This window comes from Heterodontus francisci, chromosome 43, assembly GCF_036365525.1.
Source record: "Heterodontus francisci isolate sHetFra1 chromosome 43, sHetFra1.hap1, whole genome shotgun sequence".
In the NCBI taxonomy this organism is placed as follows: domain Eukaryota; kingdom Metazoa; phylum Chordata; class Chondrichthyes; order Heterodontiformes; family Heterodontidae; genus Heterodontus; species Heterodontus francisci.
In genome coordinates, this window is record NC_090413.1 from 9,730,644 (window position 1) to 9,758,392 (window position 27,749).

At 46.7% G+C, this 27,749-nt stretch overlaps 1 protein-coding gene across 1 annotated transcript in view; it reads left to right on the top strand.

Moving 5' to 3' along the window:
- Nucleotides 1-20,756, top strand: part of LOC137355641 (patatin-like phospholipase domain-containing protein 6) — a 168,013-nt gene extending 147,257 nt beyond the window's left edge. The window contains 4 exon segments of the mRNA XM_068021016.1: nt 748-864; nt 2,091-2,178; nt 5,845-5,993; nt 19,671-20,756. Of these exon segments, the coding sequence (XP_067877117.1) occupies nt 748-864; nt 2,091-2,178; nt 5,845-5,993; nt 19,671-19,757 (441 nt within the window). The 3' untranslated portion in view covers nt 19,758-20,756.
- Nucleotides 20,757-27,749: the final 6,993 nt, after the last annotated feature.

The following is a 27,749-nucleotide window of genomic DNA, read 5'->3' on the forward strand; positions in this document are numbered from 1 at the left end:
GTCGAGCGCTTTGGGACATCTAATTGTTGTGAAGGGTTCTATATATATGCGAGTATCTTTTATTGGGTCTGATTTGAAGAGGCGCTTTGCAAGGGCACCAACATGAATGGGGGGAGAAATGCAGAAGTGGTTTCTGATAAATTTGCAGGGCTATGGAGAATGCACAGGGCAATGGGACGAATTGGGTGGCTCTTGCAAAGAGACAGGACAGACACCATTGGACGAATAGCCTCCTTCTCTGCAGCATGATTCTGTGATAATCGAACACAATGCTTCCTTGCAGTCACTTGCTTTGCTTCCCTTGTGTTTGTTGGATTTTCAATTTCTGTTGTTGCTGAGAATCTGAGGGTAGAATAAAGGCGAACGGAGGCCAAAAAAGTCCCTATTTTTACCTTCGAGTCTAACTTAAACCCAATTACACAGTTATTACCAACTACCTGGAATGCTGCACCATTTGGGGATGGCTGTCTGCTTCAATCAGTGAACTGTAATGTTAAATTCATCTGCTGGAACAGGCCACGTTGTTGCTTTGAGTTGTCCGCTTTGGAGCTGGATAAAACCCTGAGTCAGAACTGGCATGGAAGGAGATGAATGTCGCCCATAATTAGGGAGGTCTGCATTCGACCACCACCCCCCCCCCCCCTGCGCACGGAGGCTGGAACCTGCTCCCCTCTTTTCCTTGTTGATTGCATATTGTTTTGCCACTTGGTATTGTTCTGCCTTAGCTCATTTCTTGACTGCCTGCAGAACGTTGGATACCAGTTCGGGAAGGTGGTGTTCAATAGCTGGAGCAAGGGAGACATTATCAACAAGATGTTGAAGGACAGGAAGCCAGTCGACAATTACGAAATCAAGAAGAAGAATGTGAGTACAGTTCCTAGCACTTGATCTGGCCCACATTTAAAACAGACGGTCAGTTCGAGCAGGGGAAATGCCATCATCATTGACTTTCTGACTCCTTAAGCCCTATATTTATTTTGTCCAGCAATAGCTGTGTTCGCTCACTAGGTCACAGACATTCATACTTACCTGTAAGTAAACACCTCTTTAAAGTGCCTCTTTTGCAGTAAAAGCAGCAGTAGAGCAGTAGTAGGGTGCTGTCAAGGTGCTGCCTGCTATATTGACATTGAGTAGAGTGGGCAGATCTCGCCCACTGTAAATGGCGGGGATTGGACTGTGTTTGAGTGTTCACTGCTGCTAGGAGGGGCAAGAACCTGGGTCTTTACTCAGCTGACCACAGCCCCTCTTGTCTGTTGTTTGCATTTTATTGTTTCCGCCTGTCTCTGCCTGTTCCTGTTTGACCAGAACTCTACTTAAATTAAGGCCTGTCCCAGACTCTCTATCTATGTAGAGGCAGGAGCCTGCTGAGGTCTTTCCTTGTCCTAACAATACTCCAAGCATATGTATGTCCCTGACCCTGAGTGTGTGTGTGTCTGAGTTTCCAGATCTATTTGTGTGTGCTTCTATCTATCTCTGAGTGTGTGCATGTCTGAGTTTCTGTGTCTGAGTTTGTATCTGAGTTTCTCCGGGTGTGTGTGTGTGTCTCTGTCTGTCTGAATATGTCGAGCCCATGTGTTTTCCTCCTTGCATAAAAGTGGGTTGCATCCTGTAAGAATAATCTATGTAGCTCTCATCACAATAACTAATGCCTGAACCAGCCTGCCTTTTGTCAATTATGGCCTCTTGAGCATTCCCAATTTTAATCACTCCACCTTTGGCAGCCGTGCCTTCAGCTCTCAAGGCCCTGAGCTCGGAATTCCCCCCTTAAACCTCTCTGCCTCTCCCTCCTCCTCTAAAATGCTCCTTAAAACCTACCTCTTTGACCAAGTTTTTTGTCAAATGCCCTAATATCTCCTAACATGACTCGGTGTCAAATTTTGTTTGATATCTCTCCTGTGAAGCACGTTGAGATGTTTTACTGTTACTAAGACACTCTACAAATATGATCTAGATATTTCCAAATGTAAAGGAGGGCGAGGGATTCCATGCATTCTGTCTGTCTACAAAGTTGTTGTTGCACTCTGTCAGTGGGTGTGTGCCAAGTGTCTGAAACTGTACTAAGGCAGCTTTACTGCAATACACTCTTACAGGCCTTTATGTCCTCGAATGCTGCATTCACTGACCTCGCTGAGATTGTGTCTCGGATTGAGCCCCCAAAGAGCTACAATGTGGCAGACGGTAAGCTATCCACTTTCCGGAACCTTCTTGAGTTTTTTTTTAAATCTTCTCAAAATTCAACAGGAAACGAACTAAAAAGAACAAGCTCACAAATAATGGGATTACTGATTAATAAACCAGACTTTCAACAACTTGCCATTTTCAAGGGCAATTCTGGCCCATTTCATAAAATTTCGGCATAAACCTTCTTTTCAGCCCGTCCTCAATTGTCTGCCAGCAAACAGAAGAAACATAGAAAATAGGAGCAGGAGTAGGCCATTTGGCCCTTCGAGCCTGCTCCGTCATTCATTATGATCATGGCTGATCATCGAACTCAGTAACCTGTTCTGACTATGGCCCCATATCCTTTGATCTCTTTAGACCCAAGAGCTATATCTAACTCCTTTTTGAAAACATTCAATGTTTTGGCCTCAACTGCTTTCTGTGGTAGCGAATTCCACAGGCTCACCACTCTCTGGGTGAAGTAATTTCTTCTCATCTCAGTCCTGAAAGGTTTACCCCATATACTTAGACTATAACCCCTGGTTCTGGACTCCACCACCATCGGGAACATCCTTCCTGCATCTACCCTGTCAAGTCCTGTTTTATTTATATATATATATATATATAGGAATTTTATAGGTTTCTATGAGAACCCCCCTCACTCTACTGAACTCCAGCAAATATAATCCTAACCGACTCCATCTCTCCTCATATGTCAGTCCCGCCATCCCAGGAATCAGTCTGGTAAACCTTCGCTGCACTCCCTCTATAGCAAGAACATCCTTCCTCAGATAAGACCAAAACTGCACACAATATTCCAGGTGTGGCCTCACCATGGCCCTGTATAATTGCAGCAAGACATCCCTGCTCCTGTACGCGAATCCTCTCGCTGTGAAGGCCAACATACCATTTGCCTTTTTTACCGCCTGTTGCACCTGCATGCTTACCTTCAGCGACTGGTGTATGAGAACACCCAGGTCTCGCTGCTTATTCCCCTCTCTCAGTTTATAGCCGTTCAGATAATATGCCTTCCTGTTTTTGCTACCAAAGTGGATAACCTCATATTTATCCACATTATACTGCATCTGCCATGCATTTGCCCACTCACTCAACTTGTCCAAATCACCCTGAAGCCCCTCTGCATCCTCCTCACAACTCACCCTCCCATCCAGTTTTGTGTCATCTGCAAATTTGGAGATATTACATTTAGTTCCCTCATCTAAATCATTAATGCATATTGTGAATAGCTGGAGTCCTAGCACCGATCCCTGCGGTATCCCACTAGTCACTGCCTGCCATTCGGAAAAAGACCCATTTATCCCTACTCTTTGCTTCCTGTCCGCCAACCAATTTTCTATCCATCACAATACACTACCCCTAATCCCATGTGCTTTAGTTTTACATGGTGGCTCTGTAAGTTATCAGTGTTTTCTGCAGTTCATGGGTCCTCTGTACAGTAATGGTGCCTTTAACCCATGTTACTAGCTGAATGGCTCCATACTCTCAGGAGCATCTGGATGGTGAGACTGAGATTTGTTGGCTGTGCTGTGGGTTTCAGTGCTTTGTGCTCTGGGTACAGGACTGTGGTGGTTATAATACCAGACTAGCAACCATGAGGTCAGATCCCACTGGGCCAAGCTCTGGTGATCTGTAGGCTGGCACCAGAAATCACAATGACTGTGAAAACTGCCAGATCTTCATAATAGTCTACTGGATCACTCCAGCCCCTCGGGAAGGTAACCTGCTACTCCACATACTCTGGCCTACACGTGACTCCAGTCCCACACCATGTGATTGACTCTTCACCCTCTGGCTGCCCCCCCCAACACCTTGGCGATGGACAGTATTTGTGGCTTTGCCAGCATTTCCCCCATTTGCGTTAGCTCTCTGCTTGCCGTGGATGCTTTTTGGGTGCTTGGTGCTCTGGGTGCAGTTTGGGTGCTCTGTGCTTGCTCTGGGTGCAGCTTGGGTGCTCTGTGCTTGCAGTGGGTGCAGTTTGGGTGCTCTGGGTGCAGTTTGGGTGCTCTCTGCTTGCTCTAATTGCAGTTTGGATGCTCTGTGCTCGCAGTGGGTCCAGTTTAGGTGCTCTGTGCTTGCACTGGGTCCAGTTCCACTCTGCCTGCCAGTGCTGTATGAAGACGGTTCAATATTCCAGAATACATTAGGTTTATAGCTCACTTTTTGTTGGAGGTTTCTGATTTGCAAACCAGGACTCTTTGTAAGCATGTCAGTTTGGTAGTACTCAATAGCTAGACTGAATCCGTGCCCTAATCCCTGCAGTAGGATTGTCAGTTCTGGTTAGACGTATTCCTACAAGTTTTACACGTGGCCTCCAGTCTCCAAAGGTCCCGCCCCCACCATTGGTGGCCCAACTAGTCCATTCTCAAGTGCAAAGGAAGGAGACCCTTCATTCGCTGACTATCAAGAATCATCCAAATAGCCCTTGTTCCACCATCTCCAATATTTATGCAAGTAAATGAAATGTTCAAAGCAAGTGGGGGGGGAAATTCCGTTTCTATGAATTCCTCAATGATTTTTCTCTGTCAGGTTTGCTCAAGATAGTGCCATGGAAATTGATCTTTAATTCCCAGAGACTCCAGGCCAATCCTGGAGGGTTGACAACCCTAACCCTGCCACAGTGCCTGTTTACAAGTTCCAAACAAACTGCAGTCTGCGCACAGATTGTGTGTCTGAAGATGAACTGGTTTTGAATCTCGTTGCTCAGCCATGTTGGCTGAGTCTCATGCTGTCGATGAAGCCATTTCTGTTGTAGTGTCATAAAAGAACTGGATGTGAGTGAGTGGAGTGACTAACAGATCCTGTAACTCCTCCACACTTGAATTTAAGAGTGGTGCCCAGTGCTTATTCTTAATTTATTTCTTCGTAACACTTAGTGTTTGTCTGGCCTAATTATGGTATCTGCCAGTGCCATGTTTTGCAGGGACCTTCTCGGTTTCAGTTCACTTAAAGAGCAACCTCATCGAAACTTTAAAGAAAATGCATAACAAGGGCAAGTAGAAGGCAGTCAGCATTTGGATGTCGACTTTCTGGCAATGATTTCATCAAAACACCAGATTACAAAAAGATGCAGAAGTATAAAAAAGAGTTTGAGTTGATATCAGAACTGGGAGATTATTCTTACAGAAAAGAGAAGGTTGAGGGGGTTACCCGATCAAGGCTTTTAAAATTGTGAAAGAATGTGATAGGGTAAACTTAGAGAAGATTTTTTTCTGCTTTGGGAGAGACTAAAATTAGGGGTCATAAATATAGGATAAGTCAGTAATAAATCCACGTAAGGAATTCAGGAGAATGTTCTTTACCCAAAGTGTGATTAGAATGGGGAACTCACTACAAACGGATTGGCTTAGGTGAATGGCATAGATACATTTAAGGGGAATTTGGATAAGCAGTTGAGAGATAAAGGGATAGAAGGATAAGATGGATGAAGTTAATAGAGTGGGAGGAAGTCTGTGTGCAGCATAGGATGAATTGCCTGTTTCAATGCTAAAAATTCTATGGAGCTTATCTTTTCTAAACTGAGAGGGAGGTGGTATCCAGTCTGTTAGTCTGTTTCCACCTGTGTCCTAAGACCCTGTTGGAGAGGTGCCATCTTGTTGATAGTGTGAGGGGTTCAGGGAACTTGTCACTGAAGTGTTCTGTGTTTTCTTTTTCTGATGATAACAGAAGAGTCAGACTATCTGACTGAATATGAGGATGATGTGATGGATGCAGTGAGGGATGAGGACCAAGATGAGATTGAGGAGCCAGAAGACCAGGAACATACAATGCACGACCTGACCACTGAATGGAATCAGGAATCTGTTTTTCAAGAGGTAAGTGAAAGACACAGTTGCCACGTTTACAAAATTTCTCATCTGCAGATATTGTTAATTGTGGGATGGATACACTTCACAGTCGGACAACTTTAAGCATCAGTGAAGGATTGAGACTTTAGAAACAGGAGGGAGCCATTGAGTCTTTCAGACCTTTTCCACGTTCAATTAAATCATACCCACCTTAGTTCTATTTTCCTTTATACCCTTACCCAACAAAAATCAGTCACTCTCACGCTTCACAATTTTAATTGACAACATTCTTCAAAAAAACAAGTGTTAGGGCCACATGGTGTGCTGTGGGTGATTCCCATTGTTCAACTCCGACCCTGACCGCAGCAAGTGTATTTGTATGAAGAGTTTAATCCCTTTGTGTTTTATTTTTCAAATAATCAGACAATGACAGGTTTTCTTGTAGGTTTAAAAAAAACAAGTGAATTGTTTATTGATCAATGCCCCTTATCCCGAAATTGTCGCCACCTCATTCATTCGCTCGTGCACACACGCACAAACAAGAAGCAGACAGAGAAGGGAATGAATAAAAGAAAAATACTACAGATGCTGGAAATCTGAAATAAAAACAAGAAATGCTGGAACCACTCAGCAGGTCTGGCAGCATCTGTGAAAAGAGAAGCAGAGTTAACATTTTGGGTCAGTGACCCTTCTTCGGAACTCAAGGGAATGAAGTAGATGGATTTTGGCAGGGGGAGAAGGGTTATGATGAACCTGTTTAATTCTCTTGAGACTCAAGTTATAGAGATTTGCAGGCCTGTGATGATTTTAGGTTTCTCTCCTGATTCTGTTGAAGATGGTGGGTCACTTGTAGCTCTCTCTGTGCTGTATGATGTAGATGTCAGATTTTTTCCAGCAGGGCATGTGCTTTCTGGTTTTCTGGAATGCCAGCAGTTACAAGTAGCTTCACCTTCTGGGTCAGTCTCTCTCGCTCTCCCTCACGCTCTCTCTCTTTCCTTCTCTCTTTCCTTCTCTCTTTCCTTCTCTCTTTCCTTCTCTCTTTCCTTCTCTCTTTCCTTCTCTCTTTCCTTCTCTCTTTCCTTCTCTCTTTCCTTCTCTCTTTCCTTCTCTCTTTCCTTCTCTCTTTCCTTCTCTCGCTCTCTCTCTCTGGCTTTTTGCCAAAGGTAAAACTGTCACTTCTCACCTCCTGTTCGGAGACACTCTGGTTCCGTCCCCATGGTGACCGCATAATGGCCCAGGTCATGGCTACTTCACACCTCCTTTGTTTTAGAAAAAGACATTCAACTCTGGAATGTTTTAATGATCGGTGTGAGATGGGTTTTATTATCACCACCTCTTTGGTGGCCATTTTGGGCCATTCACTTTTTAAAAATAAAGGTTCATTTTTTTTCAAGATAAAATCAATTTTTTCATAATTCTTCAGAGTTACTCCATGAATGATGTGTCATCTAACCTCCGATGTGCGTGATGCATGATATTTCGCAGTCAGTATATCAAGGTTGCTGATCAGTTAACAGTTTCAATCAGGGTTTAACTTCCTCTGTTATGCCGACAAGCATCGAGACGCGAGGCATTAGTGCAAAATACTAATCTTTTATCAAACTTGCAAGCAAGCAGATCAATTCCTTCAGCATTGCCATCTGCAGATAAGTCAGTTATTGTGATGTACCACTGATAACAAGCTTACTTCCCCAGGCTAAGGGTTAAACCCCTCTTTACACAACATTCTGTAGTTAGTTATGTGTCAGAATGCCCAGAGTACAAAACTTACATGCTACCATCCGAGCTGAGGAAGAAGCTAAGGTATTAGATGGGACATGTTACTGAGAAGTTGATTTAGTTGAGCAAATATGGAAAATTTCAAAACTCTTAACGTGCCAGGCAAGTATATGGAGTAACAAGAGCAAACGAAGGAACAATTGTGAGGGACACAGAATGAGGATCATCACGAGACAACAAAAGGGGGCTGTTAGAAGGATGTTTTCAATCCGAGCATTATCAGAACAGGGAGTACTTTACCACAGGGGTCTGTTGAGATTTTAACATCATTTAAAGGGAGTTGGATCAGTAGTTGAAAAGTGGGCATATAAAAGGATATGATGAAAGAGCAGAGCAGTGGGATTAGAGTAGACAGCTCCAATTGAAGAGCCAGCACAGAAGAGATGGGCCCAATGGTTTCATCTGTGCTGTGATTTCTATAATTCAATGCATGTGAATGGAATGGAGCTAGGGAAGCAGAACAATCTGTACGAAGTCAACAAGGGAAAGAAAATATTAACTGGGTAATGTAAGGGTGCCTGCAGGTGAATGTGATGCATGCTGTTGAGTACAATTTGTTCAGAATTCAAACAGTAAATAAGTTAGAGGCAGTGGAACAGTAAATAACAAAATAGTAACTGCAGGTGGAAGGAAAGCAATAGAATTTGTTTGAGATTTTCCTTGAGTGTTGACATGCTCTTCAATTATTTAGCGCAGCAAACCTCTCAGAGGATTTTGAATAGTTGAGAAGAAATTCAGCCTGTTAAAGGCACTGAAGACTAATAGGATGATGTGTATCTCAAGGAACAGATGGAGATTTGGGGCCAGGCTATAGTCAGGAAGGGCTCATGGGGCACTGAAAGCACAGTCTGTGTTTTAAATAGGGACAGATGGAACCCAGGCAATGTCCAGGCATTAACCCAACACCAATAAATGGTGAAATGCTGGCAACTGTTCAGAAAACCAGGCTTGGTGAGGACCCGAGTCGCAAAAGCTTAAACACAAAGCATGGAAAGACTGCAGGGGGTACTGACTCCACAAGCAGGGTTTAGTGAGTGAGTGGGGTGGGTGCTCGACAGTGGGGTTGGAAGGGGAAAGTACAGGAATCTCCTGAGAGTTCTTTATTGGCCGAAGGGTGAGTACCTGTGACAGTGGCAGCAGCTCGAGATGGCATCCACTAGCAGTGGCAGAGCCCCCTGGCTCGAATGTGCAGAAGACAGTAGTGACTGGGGGAGAAATTAGACCAAGCTGCAAGCAAGAGTCCCAAAAGGTGTGCTGTTCCCCAGATATAACACAGCGAATGGAAATGGTTTTGGAGAGCAAGGGGAGCCACCAGAAGTTCTGTTCATGTTGAAAGCAGTAACACAGGAATTGAGGTTCATAAACTAGAAGATAGATTGAAGAGAAGGGATTACTCCCAGTGCTGTTTGCTGGTCAGTACTGGAACATTATGATGAGGGAGGTGAATGCCTGGCGAATGTGAAAGAAAAGAAAGTTATGGTACAGAAAAATGAAGGGGAAGCATAACAGAAGAAAGACTGACAGGAAGACAAAAGCAAATACTGAAGGATTTTCTGAACACAAAGGATTGTTCAAAGGGGCAGGACTGGTTAGAGATGACAGAAATCTCATGAAGAATGGTAGCGATACGAAATGGCTTGATTCTCTCAGAGGAAAATGGTAGTGGGAACGAAAGGGCGGTGGAGCAGTTGAACGGGATTGTAGATGGAATGTGACTGGTCAGATCAAGGCCAGCACTGGCAAGATTGGCTAAAAGTCTCATTCTGTGCCGTAAAATTCTGTCGATCCTCAGAAGGGGACGGTGCTGTTTGACAATCCTCCTCTGGTGCTATTATAAAGCAGTAGTTCCTGTGATCTAAAATCCTAGAATGTTCTAGTACAGAAGCAATAGGCCATTCGGCCTACCAAGGCTGCAGGGGTGTGTTTCTCCACACTCTCCATAGCATTAAATGTTCCTCTTTCACGCGCTATTGTCTAATTCCCTTTTAATCGGACAGTGCTTCAACAATGGTTTCTGGCTCTGAGTCAAAAGATTGTGGGTTCAGGTCCCGCTCCTTGTGCACAAAATGCAGGTTGACACTTCAGTGTTGCATTGAGAGAGTGTCGTAGGTGCCGTCTTTCAGATGAAGCATTAAACCGAGGCCCTGTCTGCCCTTTCAGGCCAACGTCAAAGATTCCATGGAACTATTTCGAAGAAGAGCAGGGAAGTTCTCCCAGTGTTCTGTCCATTATTCATCCCACAGACATAAAAAACAGATTATCTAGTCATGACCACATAAAGTGGAGCCTTTCTGTGTGCAAATTGGCAGCCAGCTTCCCACAGTGACTACAATTCAAAAGTACTTAATTGGCTGCAAAGCCCTTTGGGGCATCCTGAGGTGGTGAAAGGCACTATATAAATGCAAGTCTTTGTTCGCTCTCAGGTCCAATAAAAATGCCATAACCTCTCATATCTCCACAACTATAATCCCCTTATCCCTGGGAACAGCCGGTGAACTGGCACTGCACTTTTCCATTGCTCTTGTATGCTTCGTATAATGGGAGCCACAAACCATATGTAACACTCCAACTCTGGCCTAACTAAAATCGTGTACAAGTTTAATGTTACCTCCTGCTTATTTAATCTGAGCCTCGACATACATAACCAAGGGTCTCATTTATTTGTGCTACCATCTTTAATGTCCAAGTGGGTAAAATGGGAAATGCAATTTATTACTAGTAAATGCAAAGTTGGATAAAAAGAATTGAGTGACACAGGTCATAGTCATTACAGCACAGAAGGAGGACATTTGACCCATCAAGTTCATGCCTACTCTCTGTAGAGAAATCCAGCCAGTCCCATTTCCCTGTTCTATCCCCATAGCCCTGTAAGTTTATTTCCCTCAAGTGCCCATCCAATTTCCTTTTGAAATCATTCATCGTCTCTGCTTCCACCACCCTCTTGGGCAACAAACAACTTCAAGGTCATTATCACTGACTGCATAAAAAGTTTTTTCCTCACATCCCCCTGCATCTCTTGCCCAAAACCTCCAATCAGTGCCCCCTAATCTTTGTACCCTTTTGAAGATGAAGAACCTTTTGATCGCCTTGATTTCTTTCTACCAGAATGTCGGGGACTAAAGAGGGGTTTCACAGTTCTCTAACTTTGGTAATCCCTTATGAGTGCCTCAATATTTTCTGGGATCAACAATTTCACATTCAGCTTCCAGGTCCTCCTGCCAATCCTCTGGTCTTCCTGTAAGTGACAATCAGCCAATAGGAGGCAGTGATCAGAGAAGAACATCGGCTTGACGTTGGTGGATCTGACCATGAACATTCGAGACGCAAACAGGAAGCCAATTCTGGAACAGACGGCCTCATCTGGCTTCGACAAGGTTGAAGTTCTCCCAGTGTTCTGTCCATTATTCATCCCACAAACATCATAAAAAACAGATTATCTAAAGTGGAGCCTTTCTGTGTGCAAATTGGCAGCCAGCTTCCCCTATTACAACAGTGACTACGCTGCGCTCCATCTACAGGGTTACTGAAGACGTTGTGCAGCTTGGCTTCTTTTACTGTTTCTCTCAGGAGTCTGGACGTGATGTCCATTTGACTGTCGGGTCTGCCGGATCATCCAGCCACATCGATGATGCATTTGAAATCACTGGCTAGAATGACCAGCCTGGATATCGCCAGCAGCAGTGGGAGCTGCTACAGGACAGTTAGCCACTCACTGTTTACAGCAGGGGCATACATGTTGATTAATTGGAGCGGAGCGTTTTGGTCTCTTGTGTCTGCTACAAGCAGGCAACTGCCCACCATCTCCTTAAATTTGGAGATGGTGAAGTTGCCTCCGTGCAGTAGAATATCCAGGCCAGAGGGAACGGGAATAGTTTTCTCCCGGCCAGATTGATGGCCTGTGGGACCACCATTATGACCATTTCCAGTAGGTGCTGAGGTGCGGTGTGTTGCACTCCTGCAGAAACAGCAGGTCGGCCTTGACCTTGGCGAGGTACCCCAAGATTTAAATGCATCGCGTAGTGGACTTAATGCTATGCACATTAATGGAAGCAATCTTTAAACCCATTAAAACTGTACGTTGCTTACCACTCCAGATGGCTGTGCTAGTCCCAGCCCTTGGGTACATTCCTGCAAACCCATAGCATTTGAACACCTTTGCACTGGACTTAAAAAACTGTCCTGGTCACTCATGGGCATGTTGTTCCATTGGGGTGACATTTGTTGGGGGGCGGGTGCGTGTAAGCAGGAAGGTTTGGACTGCTGGTGCTGTCTTTTCCCCCTCTTCCTCAGTTCCTCATCAAGGACTGCTCCCAGTTTCCTGGAGCTGGGGTGTGTCTGGCCTCTCGCTGCCTTTGCCACTTTGGGGTTGAAATGCGCTGGGCCCTTCGCTGCTTCCAGTGTTCGGAGATGGGGGCCTTCTCCAGCTCCTTTTACATTCGGCCGCTTCTTTTGCTGGTGTCGTCTTTCCTGCCCTCCTTCATCCGATGAGGAGTAGCCGCTGTTGTCCATTTCAGACATGAGCCTTCTCTTGCCACTGGTTTGGATGGTGGTCTGTTCCCTTTTTGGAGCTGCCTTCATGGCGGTTTTCCTCTAAACCACTTGCCACTCATCCGGTTGTCTCTGTGCTGGCTCCCCTTCCATTGATTCTGTCTGCTGAGGAAGGTCTCAGGGCATAGAGTTGATGTTTGGCAGCTTGCTGCAGCACCCTCTTCTTCTCCTTGTCCTTCTTTGTCAAGATTTCCTCACTGGAGGGCTTGGTGGAAGAAGGTCTGCTAGTCTCCTTTGCAGCAGCCAAGTTCGCCATTCCTTCCTTCTGCCTCTCCTTGATTCTTGCCACCTGTGTCTAACTGAGGCAGCATTTTGGGCAGGTCCTGTAGAGGTGGCCTGCCCATCTCACAGATTGCAGCACTTACTCTGCTTGCAGTCCTTTGGCTGGTCACCTTCCCGCTTGTAGTCCTTGTGGCAGCCAACTGCAGCACTGTGCTCTGCATGGCCAGATTAGCCGCAGGTGCGACGCATTCGGGGCTGCCCAATTTTTTTTTTTCCAAAATATACTTTATTCATAAAAATCTGTAAAAATTACATTGCCAAACAGTTTCAAACAGCACCAAAAAATACAAACATTGCAAGGGAGATCAGTTTCATTCAATACTATCATGAGCTTCTTCATAACCCTTCCATTTCACAATTGTCATGCCAATTACAGGTTTACATTTACAGCAATTGAACATATTAACGATAGTGTTCGAGGGGTTTCCCATGGATCCAGCCCCTCAGTTCAGCTTGGTGGGGGGACCTTACACTGTGGTCTTTCCCCATTGAGCCTTTGCTGCGGCTGCCCCAAGCTTTAGTGCGTCCCTCAGCACGTAGTCCTGGACCTTAGAATGTGCCAGTCTGCAACATTCGGTGGTGGACAACTCTTTGCGCTGGAAGACCAGCAGGTTTCGGGCAGACCAGAGGGCGTCTTTCACTGAATCGATAGTCCTCCAGCATCAGTTGATGTTTGTCTCGGTATGCGTCCCTGGGAACAGCCCGTAGAGCACAGCCTCCTGTGTTACAGAGCTGCTTGGGATGAACCTCGACAAAAACCACTGCATCTCTTTCCACACCTGCTTTGCAAAGACACAAAACATTCGGGACTGCCCCATGTGAGCCAAGTAGCCCCGACTTCCCCCCCCCCCACCCCCACCATAGTGAAGCTGGAGGGAGGGTGGAGGATGGCTTCATTGGCATCCATCTTCAAGGTCATCTTGACCTGCTGTTGGCTGGTCCAAATCGCGAACAGGTCCTTGACCCCGGTGCTATTCCCAGCTACCTCTACCTGGCGAGGAAAGTGAGCACAAACGCGACAGGAATATGGGGCTAATAGAGATGGATGGTCACGACGCAGTTCCATTGTGACAGCAGCATAAACAGGGGTTCCGCCGTGAGGATTTACAGCGGCGTCTGGTTTCCCCTCTCCTTAAAGACCTTCAGGAACTTCATGCATCCCACCACATTCTGAAACGTCACATCGAAGTAGCCGCCACTGGGGAAATCCTGCAGCAGAAGATGTCCACAGTTTCAAACCCACAGCATTCAAAAAAGACTCGCTTAATGAACAAGGTCTAGTCCATGGGGGCGCCTCCTTCACTGTTTTTCACTGCCATCCTAAATGTTATGCACCCTTCTGCTTGCAGCTCTGGTGTTGGTCATAGCCATTGCTTAAAGTCTTCCTAAGACAGGCAGCAGGACCCAAGCCAGCATGAAAACTATAATCACAGGAGAGCTGTGGGTGTGAAAGGCTGAAGCCGGCACTGAAACCCACCCTCCGCACCCCCCCAAAAATTAAAACAAAACACAAAGAACCACAACTCACTTAGCCTGGGAAAATTCTGAAGGTCTCTCCCCTGCCAGGTAAATAACTGTTCAGTCCTAGATGGTGCCAAGTTTATTGTTGTGCAGCTGCAAGGGATGACTGTTGACCTGGCAAGACTGGAGGTGAGTGTAGTCCTGACACATTAGATCAACTCTGATGTTAATGCAGGAAGTGGTGGAGATGTTGGAGAGATAGAAAGTTAGGGAGAGAGACAGACAGAAATATAGAGGTGATGGAAAGAGACAAAGAGATACACACTGACAACAACACAGATGCAGTGACAAGAGAAACACAAAGATACAGAGTGACAGGCAGAGAGAGTGAGACTGTTATGACCAGGTGAGAAAGGAATCTTGGGTTCTCTCTTAGCCTTCACCTGATCTTACTGTAATGTGGTTTTGTTTTAAACATTTTTTTTTTAGCTCCCCCTTAGTGAATCCTTGTTCACTAACTTCCAATTATAAGGCAAAGAAATTAGTTGAACAGGTTTTCATAGGTTTAAAGGAAAAAGGTTGAACTTTATTAAACTTAAACGCTAATTTGGTTAACGCCGACGGATACACGATGTGCCCATGCTAGCATGCATACGCAATACACTTGTGCAGATAGAGACAGAAAAGAGCAGAAGAAATAAAGTGGAAAAGATTGAGGCAATATCTGAAGATGATTTTGGTTACTGTTCTTCGAGCTCGCTGTAAAGTCCTTGATTGGTAGGTCTTGCTTTTTGTTGGGGCCCAGTAATATTCTTAAACCTTGTTCGATGTAGGAGACTTTTCTCTTGTGAAGTTCATGTATCCTCACTGGAACCAAAGGCTGTGAGAAAGAGATGGGAGCAGACAGGAGAGGTCTTCTCACTCCAGGAGCAAACGGTCTTTTTTCAGTTAAAGCTTTTTGTACAATTCAGAAAAACTCAGGTTGCCAAGCAGGTTAGTCATGTGACTAGCTGGTCTGACCATGTCCGTTTGTGGAATCTCTTGTCTTAGCCAACCCTGAAATGTCTCTTCTTACACACAATACCTGGTGCTCAAAGTCCATTGTGGGTTAAATTGGAGCAGGGAATAGCCCCTTTGTCCCTCCAAGCACTGTCTGTTAGTATGCAAAAATGTGTTTCCAGCCAAGTGACTGATTTTTTTTAACAAGTCCTTTCTTCACTCCAGTAACAGTTTAAAATCAGTGTTCATATGACAAAATTAATATGCCTCATTCTTGGCAGGTGGGGGCCTGTATAGAGACACAGATGCAGAGAGGTTGTTTCCCTGGGCTAGAGAGTCTAAAACTAGGAGTCGCAGTCTCAGGATCCGTGGTCAATCAGTTAGGACTCCGATGAGAAGAAATGTTTTCAGAGTGTTTGTGAACCTTTCAAATTCTCCACCACAAAGGGGCATGGATGCCCAGTTGATGAGTGTATTCAAGACTGAGATTGATAGATTTATGGGCGCTAAGAGATATGGAGAAAGAGCAGGAAAGCGGACTTGATGTAGAAGATCAGACATGATCTTATTGAATGGCGGAGCAGGCTTGAGAGGCCCAATGGCCTACCCTTGCTTCTGCTCCTAATTCATTTGTTGTACTTCCATCACACTCCTGACTTGATTCTAGATGATGGAGAGGCTTTGCGGGGTCAAGAAGTGAGCCATTCATCAGACTATCCAGTCTCTGTACTACCGTTTGTAGTCACAGTTTTGATGCGGTGCCCAGTTCAGCTTTTGGTCCATGTTGATCTCCAAGATATTGATGGTGAAGGGTTTGCTGATAACAGTGCCATAGAAGGTCAGATGGAGATGGCTGGGATTTCTTTTGGTTGAGATGGTCACTAAAGTAGCATGAATGTTACCTGCCAAAGTCTGAAAATTATCCAGGTCCTTCTGAAACAACAATAACCGTTTGTATTTATATAGCACCTTTAACATCGTAAATACTGGACTGAGCTTCTTCATTATTGGAGGGTTGTGAATGGAGCAGTACCCTAGACAATTATTAGTGAGGGAGGTTGGTGGGGTGCGGGGGAATGATGTGTCAGGACAGACTGGGGTCCAGGAACACTGATGGAGTCTGTGGAATTCCTGAGGGCTTGAGGAAGTTCTGCTCTTCTCTCCGGGATTTCCATTCGTCTCTTTTACCTTGTTCACCTTCATTGCTTTCTGTTTCCCTCTTGATGTTTGATAGGATGTAGGAGTGTTGGGGTGTGGGAATCTTAGGGAACATAGGATGTAGGAGTTTGGGGTGTGGGAATCTGGGAGAACATAGGATGTAAGAGTTTGGGGTGCGGGAATCTGGGAGAACATAGGATGTAAGAGTTTGGGGTGCGGGAATCTGGGAGAACATAGGATGTAAGAGTTTCGGGTGTGGGAATCTGGGAGAACGTATGATGTAGGAGTGTTGAGGTGTAGACTGTGGTTCAGCTTTAAGTTCTTCAAAGCAATTACTGTGTCTTAATTATCTCCACCTAAACCCCATCAACCCCAACAGATCTTCATTCCTTCCCGAGCCCAGGATGATCACACTCCAGCATTGCGAAATCACCCTTTCCTCACCTGACCCACATGGACTTTGGGATGGTAGCACAGTTACAGTGTTACTGGACTATTTAGTTTAGTTCAGTTCAGAGATACAGCACTGAAACAGGCCCTTCGGCCCACCGAGTCTGTGCCGACCATCAACCACCCATTTATACTAATCCTACAGTAATTCCATATTCCTACCACATCCCCACCTGTCCCTATATTTCCCTACCACCTACCTATACTAGGGTCAATTGCTAATGGCCAATTTACCTATCAACCTGCAAGTCTTTGGCAGGCCTGGACTAATGCTCCAGCAATGTGAATTTGAATCCCACCAAGGGAGAATCCCATTATGGGGGAATTTAAATTCAATTAAATCTAGAATGAAATGCTAGCCTCATTAATAATGATCATGAAACTGTCGGGATTGTGGTTTCAAAATAAATCTGTCTGGTTCACTAATGTCCTTCGGGGGAGGAAATCGGCCATCCTTACCCGGTCTGGCCTTGAACCACTGCAGTCCAGGTGGTGATACTCTTCTCTTGGATGTTGGGTTGGGAGTGCCAGGATATTCTCCCAGTGACAGAATGGGAGGTGTCGAGTCACATGTTTGCACAGAAAGGTTTTGGCAACAAAAAATTAGTTTTAACGTTAGGTGCCTAAATGTGTAGTATTTTAAGACAAGTTTTTTTTTAAAGAAAGGGAAACAATTGAGACAACAAGTAATTAAGATGCTAATGAGTTGACTTTAATGTTTCTCATAGACTGTAAATACTCAGCAATTTTTTAAGCTGTAACAGAGCGAATTGAGCAGGACAGAGGCTGAGGGATAGAGGAAGAGGCAGAGAGAGTGACTTTTCCGAATAGGATTTTTTAAAATTCGTTTTTGTGGGATGTGGACGTCTCTGGCTCGGCTGACACTTATTGCTTATCCCTAATTGCCCTTGACCTGAGTGGCTTGCTAGGACATTTCAGAGGGCATTTTTTAAAGAGTCAACCACATTGCTGTGGATCTGGAGTCACATGTGGGCCAGATCAAGTAAGGACGGCAGATTTCCTTCCCAAAAGGACATTAGTGAACCAGATGGGTTTTTATAACAATCGACAATGGTTTCACAGTCATCATTAGGCTAGCTTTTTAAATTTTGAATTCAAATTTCACCATCTGCAATGGTGGGAGCATTAGCCTGGGCTCTGGATTACTAGCCCAGTGACATTACCACGATGCCATCACCTCCTCTGGATGACACGCAGATAAACAAGTTTCCAAAGAGAAAGCAACAAGAGCTAGCGAGGGTCGCCCACGCCTCTTGGACGTAGTCTTGGAGATTTCACCACATGGCCTTTCACCTCCAAGCATTGCCGCCTCCATGGGTTGCCCAACAAGTCCATCCTCTGACAGCTCACAGCCAATGAAGTATTAGTGAATTGTAGTTACTGTTGTAATGTGGGAAATGTTGCGGCTTACTTTAAATTCCTGGAGGCCAATCCTAGAGGGTTGGAAGAGAATGTGGTCAGCCTAGAATGACTCGGGAGGAACAGGGGACTTTGGACCAATGGTTCCCTAAGCTGTCTACTACTGAGGTTTTCCTGCCTAATGTCTAGGCCTGTTGTAGACTAATTGATAGAGATTGATCACTGTGATTCATCATCAACTCCATCATCGCTGTATCATGTGACTACCAGGATGAGCTAAATGGGCCGTGGGCTTTTATTGTCTAGAAATTCCTAAGTGTTAGATGACACAGCAACAGATAGTCAGGAGTAGGCCATTGAGCCCTTCTGTTATTTGATTAGATCATGGCTGTTTTGTATCTCAATTCCATTTTCCTGCCCTTGCTCCATATTGCGAGATACCCTTATCCATGGATCGCAGTTTTGAAAATTTGAATTCCGCCCCCCCACCCCCCCAGTATCCACAGCCTTTTTAAGGGAGAGAGTGCCCGATTTCCACTAGCCTTGAAAAAGTATTTCTTGATTTCTGTCCCGAATGACCTAGCTCTAATTTTAAGATTAAAAAAGGGAAAGACTTGCATTTGTACAGTGCCTTTCATTACCTCAGGACATCGCAAAACGCTTTACAGCCAATTCTGAGTGTAGTTAGTGTTGTGATGTCGGAATTGTGTCCATTTGTTACGGACTCCCCACCAAAGCAGGTAGTTTCTCTCTCTCTCTCGACCCCATAGAATCCTTACGATCCTGTACCCCATTTATTTTCTTACATTCCAAGCAATGACTGGCTTTCTTATTCCTCCCACCACAATGAACAACTTCCCACTTTGCTATAATTAAATTTCTTTGCCATTTATCTGCCCTCTCCGGAAACCGATTTTAAACCTGTGTGTTTTCTCCTTCACCATAATTCTCTGGTTGAAACAAAAGATTACACAGCAGTCTTACATAGTATTTACAGCACAGGAACAGGCCATTCGGCCCAACTGGTCTATGCCAGTGGTTATGCTCCACACGAGCCTCCTCCCATCCTCTTCATCTCACCCTATCAACATTCCTTCTATTCCTTTCTCCCTCATATGATTATCTAGCTTTCCCTTGAATGCATCTAAGTTACTCACCTCAACTATTCCCTGCCGTAGCAAATTCCACATTCTCACCACTCTCTGGGTAAAGAAGTTTCTCCTGAATTCCCTACCCGAGGAATTTCCTTCTTTTAGGGAAGGAAATCTGCCGTCCTTACCTGGTCTGGCCGACATGTGACACCAGATCCACAGCAATGTGGTTGACTCTTAACTGCCCTCTGAAATGGCCTAGCAAGCTACTCAGTTGTACCTCCAGCACATGGACTGCAATGGTTCAAGAAGGCAGCTCACCTCCGCCACCATCTCAAGGGCAATTAGGGATGAGTAATAAATGGTGGCCTTGCCAGTGACACCCACATCCCAAGCACGAATTTAAAAAAAAAGTGTGCTCGCATCAAATACCGTTACGTTCTGTAAATCCCCTTGTATAATATCTAAAATTAATTTACAGTCTCCCCGTTAGTGAGATAACTCGAAATTTTAATGAAGAATATCGTTTTTACATTTTTCTTTCCTTTCTCCGCAGGACGATCAGAATAGTTTAAGAAATCGCAAAGCTGGCAGTAGCTCCCTGGAATTCCCAGATCCCCCTCTCTCTGATGGCGATGCATAAAGTCCGCATATTCAGCCTGACCTGCAACTCCCGCTTCAGTAATGGAACTTAGCGAAACAAAGGGATTTACAAAATTATGCTGTTGAATAGCAAAACATCTCTCGCACCAGTCTGGGAATGAGTTTTGTTTATTGTGTTGTATCCTCTTCTCCATCAGACACTTTATTCCTTCCCATTTGCAAGAGCTGGTATGAACAAGTTGTCAACATCAGAGTATCACCAGGCAACTGCTGTTGTTGGAGTTTGTGATTGGGTGTAGTGTTCCTTTTCACTCCGGATGAATTGAGCTATTGAATCCATGTCCTGCTTTATATCAATTTTCCCCTCAAAAGAGAAAATCCCGCTGCTCAGTCCCAATGCTTTATAATACAGGTCATTGGGACACTGAGATTGTGAGCAGGTGAGTTTAACAGAAGCCCTGACCCTGTGTTAGCTGATTACAGCACGCCACAAGTTCAGTCACTCTGTGTTTGCCTGTTCTGTTAATCCAGCGGCAACAAATGAAAGAGGAGTTCATTTTACTACAGATTACTGCTGACAATGGCTAGTCTTGTTTAAAGCCTGCTGTAAACCCTCCCCAGGTATTCTGCCCCATTATCAGCGGCAATGTTGTACAGGGATGGTGCTACCGTACGCCAACACCTTCCGATAGAGTTCAGTCTCCAGCTGGTCTGCTTTCGCAATGCTGTGCTACCAGCTGAATTTCATGTCAAATGTTTCCAGTCCATACTCCTAAAGAATTAATGTTGCACTGCTGTTACTGAACTGCATTGTGTGGGTTCACTCATTACAAGATCATGGTAGAATCTCACTCTAATATCCCCACACAGTATAATTTATACATCATTGCACACTACTCTTCACCCCCCCCCGCCCTCTCTTCTCCACCCCCCCCCCCCCGCCCTCTCTCCCCCCCGCCTCTCTCCCCCCCGCCCTCTCTCCCCCCCGCCCTCTCTCCCCCCCCGCCCTCTCTTCCCCCCCGCCCTCTCTCCCCCCCCCGCCCTCTCTCCCCCCCCGCCCTCTCTCCCCCCCCGCCCTCTCTCCCCCCCCCGCCCTCTCTCCCCCCCCCGCCCTCTCTCCCCCCCCGCCCTCTCTCCCCCCCCCGCCCTCTCTCCCCCCCCGCCCTCTCTCCCCCCCCGCCCTCTCTCCCCCCCCGCCCTCTCTCCCCCACCCGCCCTCTCTCCCCCCCCGCCCTCTCTCCCCCCCCGCCCTCTCTCCCCCCCGCCCTCTCTCCCCCCCCGCCCTCTCTCCCCCCCCCGCCCTCTCTCCCCCCCCCGCCCTCTCTCCCCCCCCCGCCCTCTCTCCCCCCCCCGCCCTCTCTCCCCCCCCCGCCCTCTCTCCCCCCCCCGCCCTCTCTCCCCCCCCCGCCCTCTCTCCCCCCCCCCGCCCTCTCTCCCCCCCCCGCCCTCTCTCCCCCCCCGCCCTCTCTCCCCCCCCCGCCCTCTCTCCCCCCCCGCCCTCTCTCCCCCCCCGCCCTCTCTCCCCCCCCGCCCTCTCTCCCCCCCCCGCCCTCTCTCCCCCCCCGCCCTCTCTCCCCCCCCCGCCTCTCTCCCCCCCCCCGCCCTCTCTCCCCCCCCCCGCCCTCTCCTCCCCCCCCCCGCCCTCTCTCCCCCCCCGCCCTCTCTCCCCCCCCGCCCTCTCTCCCCCCCCCGCCCTCTCTCCCCCCCCCGCCCTCTCTCCCCCCCCGCCCTCTCTCCCCCCCCCGCCCTCTCTCCCCCCCCCGCCCTCTCTTCCCCCCCCCGCCCTCTCTCCCCCCCCCGCCCTCTCTCCCCCCCCCGCCCTCTCTCCCCCCCCCCGCCCTCTCTCCCCCCCCCGCCCTCTCTCCCCCCCCCGCCCTCTCTCCCCCCCCCGCCCTCTCTCCCCCCCCCGCCCTCTCTCCCCCCCCCGCCCTCTCTCCCCCCCCGCCCTCTCTCCCCCCCCGCCCTCTCTCTCCCCCCCCGCCCTCTCTCCCCCCCCCGCCCTCTCTCCCCCCCCCGCCCTCTCTCCCCCCCCCGCCCTCTCTCCCCCCCCCGCCCTCTCATCCCCCCCGCCCTCTCTCCCCCCCCGCCCTCTCTCCCCCCCCGCCCTCTCCCCCCCCCGCCCTCTCTCCCCCCCCGCCCTCTCTCCCCCCCCCCGCCCTCTCTCCCCCCCCCGCCCTCTCTCCCCCCCAATGCCCTCTCTCCCCCCCCCCCAATGCCCTCTCTCTCCCCACCCCCTCGCCCTGACGGGGAGCAATGTATAGCACAAACCGAAGAGGCAAGAGACAAATATATGCAGCAAGGATCAGCTGACAGGTGTTCAAAAAATTTATTTTTACAGTCAAGGAAAAGCCCAGATAGAGCTCAGCTGTTTGTGGTGGTTTAAATGTTGAAAAGTAGTGGAGCTGTTCAGTTTTATCTGAGTTTGGGTGATCCTGAATTGCTAACTCCTCCAGTGATGGGATTGTATCTCCACCAGGCAGGACAGCTTCCTGGGGTGTTGATGCAGTGAGCCTGTGATATGGTCGATTTGCCTTTTGGCACTGATAATGTGTTTGAAATGTTCAGTTTTAAGGTAAATTATTGCTTATAGCTTTTTAATCACCTTCACTGCCGTTAATCTGTGACTTCAAATGGTCACATTATTTCCTTGACTTTCTCGAGGTGCTGCTTTATTTAGTTTGAAGAGTTAATGGTCCAGTGTTTCGTGGATGAACTGGTGATGAAATATTATTGGATTTTGTTTGGTGGCAATGGGGAGTGTTTTGTATGAGCCCTGGTGCAGTATAGATGTGGTCACAATCTGGTTACTGCTGTCACCATTCCAGGCCAAGTCCCATCCACACACCTTGTATGCATATTATTCACTAGTAGGACCTAACTCATTGAGTTTGCCTCTCTTAAGTAGTAGTACACTGAGCTTCCACCTCTGGCACCTTACCTCGAACATGACCAGAATAACTAAAGACTCCACTCACTGCTGCCTGCAGTGGACCTACATGAAATGATCCAGAGAAACATCCAATCCAATTACTGTGAATTTAGGAAACAAAACTGCCAGCTTACTGTCTTGATTTGATTTTGAGAGATCAGTAGGACTACTGATGTGGAGCTTGAAGCAGATGCTTTGGTACAATTGTGGCAATGGTCCTGTTTCAGATTTGGGGTTAAGGCATGTTATTGGAGCAGAGTGAGAGGGAAATGTATTCTGTATCTAATGTGCGTTATGATCTGAGAGTGCTTGATACTGACAGCGGGTTCAGAAAGGGAAAGGTGATCTATTCTATCGGAGTAATGGACTTCACCTCAAGCACAAAACCATTTAAGAAAAACTGTGTTTATATCAACAATTGGAATCTGTAGGGCCAGAGTGACAGAGGAAGGAGGGGGCAGGGGTGGAAGTGGAAAGGGGAGCAGGAGTGGGGCTAGGGAGCAGGGAGGGGCAGAAGTGGCAGTCGGAGGGGGGAGAAATGGAGGCAAGGGGCAGTCGTGGGAGAGAGGGGAAGGGGGCAGGAGTAAGAGGGAGATGGAGGTAGAAAGGGGCAGAGGAGGGAGTGGATTGGAGTGGCAGTGGGAGGGAGATGGAGGCAGAGGGGGGGCAGATGTGAGGGGGAGGGAGTTGGAATGGCAGAGGGAGGCAGATGTGAAGGGGTGGGGTTGGAGTGGCAGTGGGTGGGATTGGCACTGATAGTGGGGGCGGCGAGAGGGGCAGGAGTGGTCACGAGTGTAACACTGCACTCTGGCCAATTTCAGTTTCACTGCAGTTGCTAGACTTGAACTCGGCTCGCGTTCCTGCTGGTAGTCTGTGGATGACCTTTAACCTTTTGCCCTCCTATCTGTCTCTTAGCCCAGAATAAGAGTGGCTTTTCTGTCATTTGGAGATGTTCATGTAGCAAAGGCAAAGCAGACTGCCTAACTCATTTATCATCCTGTCCTCCTGCCCTTACCCTCAGGACCAGAGTGCAATACTTAAAGATGCGTCGTGACTGTAACTAGAACACGTTCCCAGAAACAGTCTACCTCGACCCTCCTGCCACAGGATCGGTTCACGATTCTGACATTGCATAACTGTGATTGTGTCAATAGCATCGTTCATAAGTAACCAGGTAGCTGATGCATGCTATACCAAACCACTCCAGATCACTGCATAACAGAGGACTCTCCCTACACTGTGCTTTGCAAGTTACTCCCGGGTGTGCCAGGAGTGACTCGCTGTGATTCCTATAGGTGCTGACAGGGCAAATACAAAATTCTACTGAGCGATATCTTAATGATTGTTGAGCTGCTTTTGCCATTAAGAATTAGCCGCAGCTTCCGTGTTGAGGCTGATGTACACAACCTGTACTTACCTTTTTTTAAAGCCAGGTGTATAAATATGGTCTGTCGCATCCAGTCAATAGGCTAGTGTTTGGATGTTCCAACATTTCAATGGTACATACTGAGCTCCACAATTAGGATCCTGTTAGATTATTGCTCATGAATTTAGTAAAGCAAAGTGAGGCCAGGTGGTGAGGGGGTGTGGGAGGAAATGTATTGGCATAAGATCCATGGGTACTCTCCCCTTTTTACTGGGTAGTTAGTGCAGGTCACTGGCTGCCCTCAGCCAGAGGCTGCTGCTTTATACAGGGAACAAAGTACTGTGGATAAGGGGGACAGACTGGGCACAAATATAACCAATTAAAGAGACACTCTCCGTAACTGCACAACAGTGCGCAGAGATTTTAAAATGTAGCAGACTCTTGAGTTTGTTGCACCTCCAACACTGGCAAACTAGAATTGCAGCTATCAGTTGAACTTTTTCTTTAACCTATTTGCACTGGCCAATAATGGATGTGAAATAATTCTGTGCATTTTTGTAGATTTTTCATTTGCAATAAATAACATGAGATTTATTTGTAAAGTTAGGCAATGATTCAATATATTGTTGACTAACAGGACTTGACAATATTATTTTGTGATGATGTGCATATTTAAAGAAAGTAATGGTATTAAATACTATTAATCTATTTACTGCAACCCCAGACTACCCTGTCCTATGTGTGTATCATTTTTCTAATGTTGCCTTTAATCCAAACCCAATTTCAGCCATGCAGTCATCTCACTGCTCTTTCAACAGTATAGAAATCTCTTCCTAGCTGCTCCGATTGCTGCTTATTTCGCTGCTTGGTGGCACACGGGACAGGATGTGTCTGTCCCCTGACTACACTCCTGCCCCAGCCACCTGCAAAGCACCATAAACCACTCTGGATGAGATCTAGGAAATCTCCCATGTGTAGTTCACGTTACTGCCTGTGACACAGTAGTGATTCAGTCCCTTCTGCGAGAGACAGTTACTGCCTGCTTATCACAATGAGAGGAGCAAAGCTTTGATGTAGTGGTAGCATTCCTGCTTTTGACTCAGATGGTTCAGGGTTCGAACCCCAACACAGACAGTCCTAGAGAGTGAAGAACGAGCTCTAATTTCGAGCAGGATACCCACATTCAAGAGAAATGTGAAGATATGAAAACAATGACATCAACCTGTAAATTAAAAACAGGAAGTGCTGGAAATACTCAGGTCTGGCAGCATCTGTGCAGAGAGAAGCAGAGTTAACATTTCAGGTAAGTGACCTTTCATCAGAACTGCTCACAATGCGGTCTCCTCTACATTGGGGAGACCAAACACAGGTTGGGTGACCACTTTGTGGAACACCTCTGCTCAGTCCGAAAACAGGAACCCAAGCTTCCGGTCGCCTGCCGTTTCAACACATTCCCGTGCTCTTATGCCCACATCTCTGTCCAGGGCCTGCTGCAATGTTCCAGCGAACATCAATGCAATCTCGAGGAACAGCACCTTATTTTTCGGTTAGGCATGCTACAGCCTACTGGATTGAACATTGAGTTCAATAATTTCAGAGCATAACTGGCCCTTTTTATTTTTATTTATTTTGTTCCATTTTTTTAACAATGTGCCTGCCTACTGTTTGTTTCATGTTTGTGTTTTTGGCTAGGGCTACTCATTATTCTGTCATTAATACTCCCTCTGCACTAATGCTTTGTCTTTCATCACGCCATTGGCCCATGACCTTGTTAGTTAATCTCTCTGACCCTCTGTCCTATTACAAATCGTCCCTTTTGTTCTGTTTCCCCCTCCACTCTCCCCTCCCCTATCCCCCTCCCCTTGAAATGGAGAATGGTGTCTCCAAACTCCTGCCTGCAGTTACACACTGAGCACCTGGCCAGTCTCATAGCTATGCGTTTAGAATTAAATAATAACATTGATCAGAGCGGAGGTCAATAATGTATTTTGCCAGTAAATTGATGGAATATTGTTGCAGACAGCTGCTTGGGAGATTCCACAGAAAAGCTCACATTGGCTGAGTTGGCAGGTTACTTACATTGTTCTTAGTTTAGATCCTGTGCCCACTTGCCCATGTGAATGCCAGACTGCACAAACTGTCAGTCCGGGGCACTGGGTCATAGTCATTTAGGGCACAAAAGGAGGCCATTCGGCCCATTGAGTCCATGCCAGCTCTCCACAGAACTATGCAGTCAGTCCCACTCCCCAGCTCAATCCTGAGAGCTCTAAGTCTGCAAGGGTGTTCGAGGCAGGAACCCTCATCTCATTTAAAAGGTGCCTGAATGTGCACCTGAAGTGACAAAACCTACGGGGCTACGGCTCAAATGCTGGTAAATGGGATTAGGCTGGGTGGCTCTTTTTTTCGGTCGGCACAGACATGATGGGCTGAGTGGCCTCTTTCTGGGCAGTAAACCTATGATTCTCAGGTGACCGTCCAACCTCCTCTCAAAGTCATTGATCGTCTCCGCTTCCATCACCCTTGTGGGCAGCGAGTTCCAGGTCATTACCACTCGCTGTGTAAAAAAAGTGCTTCCTCACATTCCACCTGCATCTTTTACCAAAAATCTTTAATCTGTGTCTCCTAGTCCTTGTACTATTAGCTGATGGGAACAGTTTGTCCTTGTCTAACTTAGCTAATCCTGTTGTAATATTGTACACCTCAATTGTATTTTCCCCTCAATCTCCTTTGTTCAAAGGAAAACAAACCTAGCTTTTCCAACCTCGCCTTGTAACTAAAATCCCCCATCCCTGGAACCATTCTGGTAAATCTCCACTGCACCCTCTCAAGGACCCTCACATCCTTCCTGAAGTGTGGTGACCAGAACAGGATGCAATAATCTAGTTGGGGCCTAACCAGAGCTTTATGAAGGTTCAGCATAATTTCCCTGCTTTTGTACTCGATGTCTCTATTTATGAAGCCGAAGATCCCATATGCTTTGCTAACCACTCTCTCAATATGGTGGTTGCACTTCGGCCCCTATGACCTTCATGTTAGAAATTGCAGGACGTTAAGATTGGCAGGAGAGGAACAAGTGAATTCAGAGTCTTGATCCAGTAGCTGAGTTGATACTGTCTGGTATAAGACCTGGATGTGCTTGGCCATTTAATCTCCGCATCTCTTAGTTGAGTCCGTTTCATTTGGTTTTATACATTATCCTGGGTGCTTTCGATCACAAAACTGTCAATTAAGGAACAAGGTACGTTGTAACCTGAAAGACTGCAATTCCTGTTTGCCTCCTGCCATTCCAAACTTCAGCCCGCTGGGGAATTCAGTGTGTGTTATTAAGGCTGTGTAAATAGATGAGACAATCAAATGCTTCTGAGATTCCTCATAATAATTTGGATAAATGTGAGTGTGAGCCACCTCTACAGTTAGCCACACTGCAGCTTCCTCATTCCATAACATTCCTATTCTCCGCTTCTTCCAGCCATTTGTGAACGTATCTAGAATTAATTGTATTCAGGTTGTGGTCATTGGTCAAAGCGGGAAGCTGCTGCACATTTACAGAGTTCATCAATCAACAGCCAGCATCTCAGCAATGGGAACATTTCAATAGTGAATCGTGGGCTGAGAAGCTCTTGTGAAAGATTTTCTTTCCACATAGTTGTAGGAGAGTCAAATGCTTTAACCACAAGGAGCGGAGATCATTGCATTTTTCAAAGGGGAAGTTGGATAAATAATTTAAGTAGAGGAAG